The sequence below is a fragment of the Limulus polyphemus genome, unplaced genomic scaffold (genome assembly GCF_000517525.1).
Source record: "Limulus polyphemus unplaced genomic scaffold, Limulus_polyphemus-2.1.2 Scaffold2182, whole genome shotgun sequence".
NCBI classification, from domain to species: Eukaryota; Metazoa; Arthropoda; class Merostomata; order Xiphosura; family Limulidae; genus Limulus; species Limulus polyphemus.
Window position 1 is genome coordinate 82,689 of NW_013667792.1, and position 9,246 is coordinate 91,934.

The 9,246-nt window shown below is 35.1% G+C and overlaps 1 protein-coding gene across 1 annotated transcript in view; it reads right to left on the reverse strand.

Moving 5' to 3' along the window:
- The window catches only part of LOC106466189, a 33,443-nt gene that overhangs the window by 20,737 nt on the left and 3,460 nt on the right, over nucleotides 1-9,246 (reverse strand). Inside the window, exons 4-9 of the mRNA XM_022394148.1 lie at nucleotides 6,669-6,965; nucleotides 5,694-5,951; nucleotides 3,379-3,907; nucleotides 2,830-2,972; nucleotides 1,760-1,938; nucleotides 565-713 (exon numbers count right to left, since the gene is read on the reverse strand). Coding sequence (XP_022249856.1) covers nucleotides 565-713; nucleotides 1,760-1,938; nucleotides 2,830-2,972; nucleotides 3,379-3,907; nucleotides 5,694-5,951; nucleotides 6,669-6,965 — 1,555 coding nt within the window. The remainder of the gene's footprint in view (nucleotides 1-564; nucleotides 714-1,759; nucleotides 1,939-2,829; nucleotides 2,973-3,378; nucleotides 3,908-5,693; nucleotides 5,952-6,668; nucleotides 6,966-9,246) is intronic.

The window sequence follows — 9,246 nt, forward strand, 5'->3', positions numbered from 1 at the left end:
TATAATAGTGCTGTCTGTTGTATATCCATGTCCATGTACCTACAAATTTTCAGTTTTGCATTTACAGATTTTTACGGGCGTTTTTGCGCTATTACTATTTCGTCTCCTATTGATGGATCTTCACCACATTTGGTATGACGGTTTGTTGGGTCCATGCGGAGACACGTGCAAACTTGCGGTTTCACATTTTGTGTTTGGCAGATTTTATGGGCGTTTTTGCGTTTCTTACAATTACATACAAAGGAAGCAATTTTTCATGTCGTAAGATAACCTTTCATTAATCATTAATTTACATAATTTCCGTTTAGGGGACGGGTACTCCAGCTATTACGTAATAAATTTACAGTTTAGTTGCAATTACTCGTGTTTTTTTTTTGTAACTCTTGTTTGTATATTGTTTGTGTGTTTCCATATTACTGTATATTAGATATTAGGTAAAACATGTTACACTTTCCTGAAATGAAATTAAACAGACATAAAATTGATTCTACTAGTTTTATCATCTTATAGTATCTAAATTAAATTTGTTTAGCTAATCATTTTATTCGATTCAATGTTACCTACCCATCGGTTCGAGTATCCAGGTAGTTTGACGTCACCACCGTTTCTCCAACTCCAGAAAGGTAGCAAGTAAGGTTATAAACTTTGTCACGTGACGTCTGCACGTAGTCGTTGAACTGCACTACTACTATATTGGTCATAACGTCTCCGTACTGTTTAAAAAACAATCCAGAATATTTGAATTGAAATATCATAAACTACGACCACATTTGTTATATTTCAAAAAATATGCAAATTGTAAAGTTCAAACAAAGTTCAGTTTTTAACAGATTTATTAACAACCACCGTCTTGTTTTTAATTGTAGTAGTTAAAAGTCTTATGAAACGACAAAAAATATCTCATTATTTAGTGTATGTGTGCTTTTTAAACTGTTGATTATTATTTCTAATGTTAAAGCTCCAGGTAAAAAAATCGTTAAGTTCCCAAGCATGAAAGTCAAAGATGCAAAACGGTAGTAAATTCATTTACTTCATTTTACTTGAACGTATGACAGAGGAAACAACATCCATCAAACCTATCGGAAATAAGTGTGCACACAAATTAGAAATACATATTCCAAACAAAATAATTCCAAAATCCAACCAGTTCTTATAGCTATAAAACATTGTCATGTTACAAAGAAATAGACGACATTATAAATTCCTGATATTTGGATAATTATGATGAAAAATAATATTTTTTGCTGCCGTTACCCGGTGATCTTCGAATATTAATCGCAAAGCTTTTGTTAAAAAGATCTTCTAATACCTCTCATTACTCCACAACTGTACGTAGTTTCAACATTCATAATTAATTCATAATGTAAAAAATTATTATCGCCTTTTACTAACATAAGCCAACAGTTTTTAAAAGCGATAATTATCTCAAAACCACATCTCTTAAGCCTAAGGTATTAAAAGTTTTGAATTTTTGAATTACAAAAAGTTTGGTTCAGCATTAGCACTCTATAAATCTGAAACGAAAGCAGTTACTGAAGGCAACTTTTTCTAATGGGTGAACTAATTATGTATATATATAAATATATATATACATATATATAAACTTATGCAAAATAAACCTTTTTACTCAGTGTGTTTTCGATAAAATGAAATGAGAAAAAATGTAACAGAATGAAGCAGAAAGAAAACAAGTTACACAATTTCATGTTTTAAGTAGAATATGACTTTAAAAATTGTTCAAAATAACAGAAATACGTACTTGCTGTGTTCCACATCGTGGAAAACCATTTGCTCGACTTATTCTTAGGACGTTAATGTTACCACCATTTCCATCATAGAAACATGTATCATAGAACCCGTACGTATAGATACGACCAAAAAAGCCATCTGGTGTTCGAAGAGAGAACTCCATACCGTCAGGAGAACAAGACTGGCTAACTGTGAGGATATAAAATAGCCTAATTAGCAAACAATCGAGCAGAAAAGAGAGTGGCCAAAGATTTACGTTACGATACATTTTGGTTTCAAGTTCTACCTAGTCCTTCTATCGTTTTCTTAAACGTTACTTTTGGTTTATACATGTAATTAACTATGATGCCAGACATACTTCTAGCTGTATCTGATATATTTCACGAAATATGAAGTTACTTTTGTGTCATCCATTAAATCAATAACCACGAGGAATGGGTTTTAAATCCAAGGTTAAATCACAAGTCCCTGTAATAACACGGCAAAATCGATCACAAGCTCCTCAGTTAACTGGCAGATTAGATCACAAGTCCCAGTAGTTACCTGGCAGATAAGATCACAAGTCCCTGTAGTTACCTGGCAGATAAGATCACAATCCCTACAGTTACCTGGCAGATAAGATCACAAGTCCCTACAGTTACCTGGCAGATTAAGTCACAAGCTCCTGCAGTTACGTGGCAGATTAGATCACAAGTCTCTACAGTTACATAACAGATTAGATCACAAATATCTACAGCTACATAACAGATTAGATCACAAGCTCCTGCAGTTATACGGCTAGACGATGGTGAAAGCAGTCTAAAATTTCCTCCCGAATAACTGAATGCTTACTTAATTAATAAATATCTCAACTTGAACTAAGCCGAGGTTTTTTTATAAACAGATAGATAAATCATTCTTTTTTTCTTTATTCATATTGTTAGAAAAATACAACCAAAAACGTAAAATTCACAAAACGAGTAAATATCCAATTTGAAAACACACAAGAAAAAACAACATATATTCTCCATAACTAAGCTGGAAAAAAAATAGTTATCTCCTGTTATCTTTTCCATCGGGAATAGCAAGACAAACACTCACCATCAAGGCAATGACGTATTGATCCAGGACTATCTCGTTCGTAGAAATCGAATTGTGTGTTGTCGTCAAAATGACTGGGATTGCTCAGCTGTACCTGAGTAGTGTCCATATCACTTAGCTCGCAATTTTCAGGAAAGAAGGGTCTGATGAGAATATGCATTATAAGTACCGCTTAAAACATCAGTTGGAAATAACAAGTATGTAAATATATTGCAAATTATTTTTCATGCCTACTCAGAAGTTAGGTCATCCAGAGAATTGACTTGAATAATATACTTATAAAAGAAATAGTACATATTAAATTACGAATATTTTAATTAAATAAAAATGAAAAACTATCCTATTAATTATTACTGGAGTGATAACTAAATTAACACCAATTAATTCAAGAATAAATCCTCACAAAATAATTATAGTAATAATGATCTTGCGTTTTCTTAGTTAACAAAATAAATATTCCATAATTCTAAAAAATGGTTCTTGTGTAATACGTTTTCTTCATTTTTAAAATAATCACCCTAGTGTGACTAAGTACCCTCTAAATATTACCTGAAATTAAAAGATCGACAATCAAAATCACGTGCATCAATACACGCCTGTTCACAGTCTTCTACCCTGTCAGCTCGCACCACCCGCCGAACGTAAAAGCTTCGTAGCCTTTGTCCAAATCCAACTCTCTGAAATCCAGCGCCCCCTGGTACGCTTCCTGGTACGCCACCATTACCACGATCGGTGCATGTGGGGTAACCAAGTCCTTCTGGTCCTGGTTGAAGGGGTGGGCCAGGGAGCCTAGGAGGATAAATAGAGTTCGGACCTGGTGGTAATGGTGGAGGAGGAGGTCCAGGAGGGTATCTTCCGCCACCATAACGACCACCATAGTTCTCGCTGAAATCCCCGCCATATCCTCCACCATACCTGTCCTCGAAAGGTGGTGGAGGAGGAGGTGGTTGTGGATAACGTCCTATGTCTGGTCTAATGTCGCTCCATCCTCCTCCCCACTTCCTACCACCATAGTCTCCATAACCAGATCTTTCTGGAGTATATCCCCCACCATATATTGAGCTCCAATCGCCTCGATCTATTAATATAAAGAATTATTTTTGAAACAGAGGTTGTAAACAATAATAAAAAAATACCAACTACCTAAGAGTTTTAAATGTGATCTCTGAGGTCTTTCATACAAAGTTATCGGAAACTCAATCTTTCTTATTCACTCTTCAATTCATATTCATTTCTTATTTCAATGAACTTGTATTATTCTAATGACGTTTAGTTTGTTTGTTTTTGAATTTCGCGCAAAGCTACACGAGGGCAATGTGCGCTAGCCGTCCCTAATTTAGCAGTATAAGACTAGAGGGAAGGCAGCTAGTTATCACCACCCACAACCAACTCTTGGGCCTACTATTTTACCAACGAATAGTGGAATTGATCGTAACATTATATCGCCCCCACGGCTGAAAGAGCGATCATGTTTGGTGTAACGGGGATTCAAACCCACCTGGTCATGCCGGACCCTTAAGAATAGCGCTAAAGAACAGGGGGGGGGGAGATGAGTGGGAAATAAAGAAGTTGTATAATTACATAAATTTGGTTATTCATGTATAACAAGATATATCCTGTTCATTGATCAGATCTAAACGTTTAGCTACAAGTTATGCAGATGGTGTAAACAATGTTTAGTCAATAAATATATTCTTCAATCTAACAGTAACTGTATTGTTGCCTTGTTACTTTAATGTCATAATTATAAATTTAAACTTATTAGCAAAGGATGAGATGAATTTACAATCCCAGTTCTGATCAATAATCAGAAAAATAAAATGAGTGGTAAATGTCCTACATCGTGAAGAAGTTTGACAGTGTTTATTTTAAAGAACTTTCTAAAGTTTCAACAGAGACGAATGGAAATATTGATCATTTCATTTTTATGGTTTTTCAAATAAAAGCTTACTTTAAGTTGTATAGCAGTAATTTTACTTTATACTATACATTCAACATTTGAAGTCGTTGCAAGAAATGAGGTTCAGGTTACGGAGATTCTTGCGAAAACCATGAAAAACTTCAACATGAAAGGAACTTGGATAAGTTCCATTAAATAACTCCCTTTTTCAATTAAATTAGACAATATTCGTGAAGTTTTGTTTTCCTTTGCTTTCATCTAATTAAGGTTTACGGAGCATTATCAAAACCCATTTCATATCTAATATCCATCCAGTATTTCCACAAATAACCTTGCAAGATTGTCCTGTGTCTGTGTTATGCCAGACGTCAAAAATTACCAGACAATGCCTTTACTGGCGAAACCATGATCGTAATAAATGAAATACTTGTGAAACATTAAATTATTTTGGTCTTCCTCAATTCTGTAAAAAATACCCCCTACAACTAGATGTACTTACACAGGGTCCCCGAAAGTGTTCTGCTTCAAGAGTAAATAAAACCTAAATTAAGAGTAACAAATATTTTTATTTCTTGCTTTTGAAGTTAGTATGCCATGCTGTGTTGTAGCCTACAGAGTGCATAATTTTTCTCTTGATTCGTGGCATGTGCACGTTTTCCTAACGTCACGACAGTATAAATTGCAACGTTAAGCGTCCCTTATGTGACGTGATTTTAGTATCAACTGATTGACTAACAGACAATACACTACTGTATAGTGATGCGAATGATTAAAACAGGTGACCCATTCAGTCGGTATTCGGCCTCCTTTCGGAGAAATGATAAGAAAGACCCATGTTTACTTTAGAACTTTCAGATTCAATTCTTCCCTCTGATCGCCTTCAGGTAATAAAGATGTGTTAGTTAAATATAATTTCTAGTATATAATAACATGTATGTTTATACCATTTGTTTTGATTACTTACACCATCTAAGTTCATAGTAATCGTAATAGTCGTCGTCTATGAGGTTTGGTCTTCCAGTTCCCCAACCGTCTTCATAGCTACTGAATCTACACGACAGATAGAGCGAACTGTATTCGACAGAACGACAAGCACGCCCGTAACGGCGCATGCACTCGTCCAAACACTCCTGAAACGAATAGGATTTGATCTCATTTTCGTGGGATCCATCCAGTTTCTTACGTCGGAAGCATTCTAAAGTAGCGTTATTGAACAGAGCATCTGGAGGAAAATATTACAGAAAATAATGAAAGAACAAGAACATCTCAATAATAACATTAATAGAAATAAGACAAAATAATTTCGTTAAAACTTAAGCTAGAAACATCATTATCTAATTGAAGAGCTTAACGTACGCTGCAACGACAAAACAATAAAGGACTGGTTCTAATTGTATTGTTGTAGGTAAATATACTAGTCAGTAAATGGTGTGTTAAATCAAGACAGATTCAAATTGTTCTTGTTTTAGAAAGTCGGAAGTACCACATTTAAAGCTTTAATGGATTACACCTACCTGGAGCTGGATTCAACATAGGCAGTTGCAGTCCGCCAAAACTTAAAGTTCAGATTGGATTGGTTGTTTACTACATTATTTTGTTCATCCAAGTGTGTGATATAAATCAGAAAACATTAGGTTAGAGTAAAACGAAGGAATGAATCTCGAAGGCTAGGAAATTATAATATTACTTTTCAACTGTAACAATGACTATATATTTAGATGTTTTCTCCGAAATTCACACCAATATGGTGTGGAGCAATTAAATTAAAAGATTAAGCCTATAAATCAAGTCAGAAGGTTGAATATTTGCGCTTTTACTCTAATTCGCATGCAATACGAGTGATAAACACGAGAATTTAAAGTGAAACTTTTCCTACATATATATATATGTATACAATGTGTGTATACATATATAAATATATACAACAAGCTGATCTAACCTCGCTCATGTGTCCCACAGAGGACTCTGAAGTAGTTTCCGCTACTTCCTCGGAGAGGATCACTTATTTCTGGACCTATCCTGTATCCTACTGGGTCTTCGTCATACAGTAGGCAAGTTTTTGACTTTTCGTCAAAGACGAAAGACCTGCAGAAAAAGCCTCTTTCCTCTAGACTGTTGTTGCATAGCCCAGAACACTTGCTGCGATCGCTAACTGTGATGAATTCCCGGTCATAAGCACTATCAAGTTCCTTCCCAGTCTCCATGATGAAAGCTTTAGCGGAGCAAATCTGGGAGTCTTGGTTGGTCAGAAAAAAAGTAGGATTAAGATCATATAAAAAAACATCATTGTTACTCAGAAAAAATAGAGTTGAAATAATATAAAAAGTTCATTATTGTTCAGAATAGTAGAATTAGAGAAATATAAAAGCTTCATGGTTATTTAGAAAAGTTAGGGTTAAAGTCATATAAAAATATCATTGCTGGTAAAAAAATGAGGGTTAAAGTAATTTAAAACATTGTTGTTGATTCAGGAAAATTAGATTTAAAATATCATTGTTGATCAGAAATGTGGGGTTAAAGTAAATGCAAAAACACCATTCTTTTTCAGAAAAAGTAAAAAATTATCATTGTAAGTAATAAAAAGTAAAATTACAATAAAAAATATCATCGTTTGATAAACTAAAAATTTTAAATAGATTTATTATTATGCACAAAACACTTGGTGTTCATTGCTAAAACCATTTCAATATTAATTAGAATTGACAGAGCTAGATCTAGTATTGTGAGCAGGAAACTTATAATTAAAGGGTATCAACTAACTTTAAATATATAATTTGTTGTCAGTTTGCTTGTTTTGTTGAATTTCACGCACAGCTACTCGAGGACTATCTGCGCTAGTCCTTCCTAACAAAGCTACTCGAGGACTATCTGCACTAGTCGTTCCTAACAAAGCTACCCGAGGACTATCTGCGCTAGTCCTTCCTAACAAAGCTACTCGAGTACTACTGCACTAGTCGTTCCTAACAAAGCTACTCGAGGACTATCTGCACTAGTCGTTCCTAACAAAGCTACTCGAGGACTATCTGCACTAGTCGTTCCTAACAAAGCTACTCGAGGACTATCTGCACTAGTCGTTCCTAACAAAGCTACTCGAGGACTATCTGCGCTAGTAGTTCCTAATTTTGAAGAAATTGATTTGAGGAAATGCGGCTAATCACACCACCCATCATCAGCCCTTTACCAACGAACAGTGAGATTGACCGTTACATGGCTAAAAGGGGCTAGTATGATCTATGACGGGGTTCCGTCCTGCGATCCGTAGGTTCCGAGTCAAGTGAACTTGCCACCAGACCAAACTAAGGAGGTCTTTTATTGTCAAGATTGTTTTATTTTGTGGCACAAAACTACAAAATGGGCTATCTGTGCTCCATTCACCCCAGATATCCAACCCCGGATTTTAGCATCGTAAGTCCGTAAAGTTACCTCTGACTCACCAGGGTGTATTGTCAAGTTAACGAACCATAGAGATTTAATCTATATATATCAAAGTTCAACGCTGTTGGTAAGTGATTAAATCATGATACTTCTTTAAGTATAGCATTTTAACCTGTAAGACACAAACTCTCCATGTTGTCGCTGTCCATAAGATTCATATGTTTCGTTTGCTTGCTTAGCTTACACAGTGGTAAGTTTGTGGGCTTATATCACTAAAAATCGGGTTTCATTACCCATGGTGGGCAGATTACGGATAGCCAATTTACCGTGGTGTTTTAACCTTAGCAACAAACAAATATAGCGGACGTTCTTGAACCCTTTATATTCCCCCCCCCCCGGTGGCACAGCGGTATGTCTGCGAACTTACAACGCTAAAAACCGGTTTTCGATACCCCTGCTGAGTAGAGCACAGATAGCCCTTTGTGTAGTTTTGGGCTTAACTACAAACAAATCCTTTATGTTAGAAACGTATTATTGCTGGCGTCGGCTGATGACTAAAATACGCACTAAAGGTTTAATGAAACTAAATGGTAACTTCAATACAGAATCTTCAGATTAACTTAGTTTACCTGCTAAAATCACCAGATAGCGCTAACTAAAGAAACTGCACGGTAAATGATTAATTCAACTTCAATTGTGTTTAATCTATACTAGAAGTTATAAAGTCTATTATTAGAACAAAACTTGTGAAACTGATAATATGAATTTCAGGCCTTGGAATTGTAGAAGAAATGTTCTAAACTGTAAAAGCAACATAGAAACTTTTTATGTATTGCGGAATTCTAGTGTTTAATGTTCGCATTTTCAAGTTTATCTATAGCAAAATTTTATCAGCATCTTTTTCTCGAATTTTTCAATAATACTTTTCAATAACAACGTTCTTAGTCATATCGTCATCTTTCTTTGTATGAAGACAGATTTAGTTATTATTGGGCAATAAAGACGGAATTATACTTTCAATTCTGATTAAAGTGTATAAATACACCGAAAACGTAGGACAGATTTTAAAAAATATTTGAGTGACGAGAACAAGAGGCCCGACATGGCTCGACTCGCAATCTGAGGGCCACAGTTTCGAATCC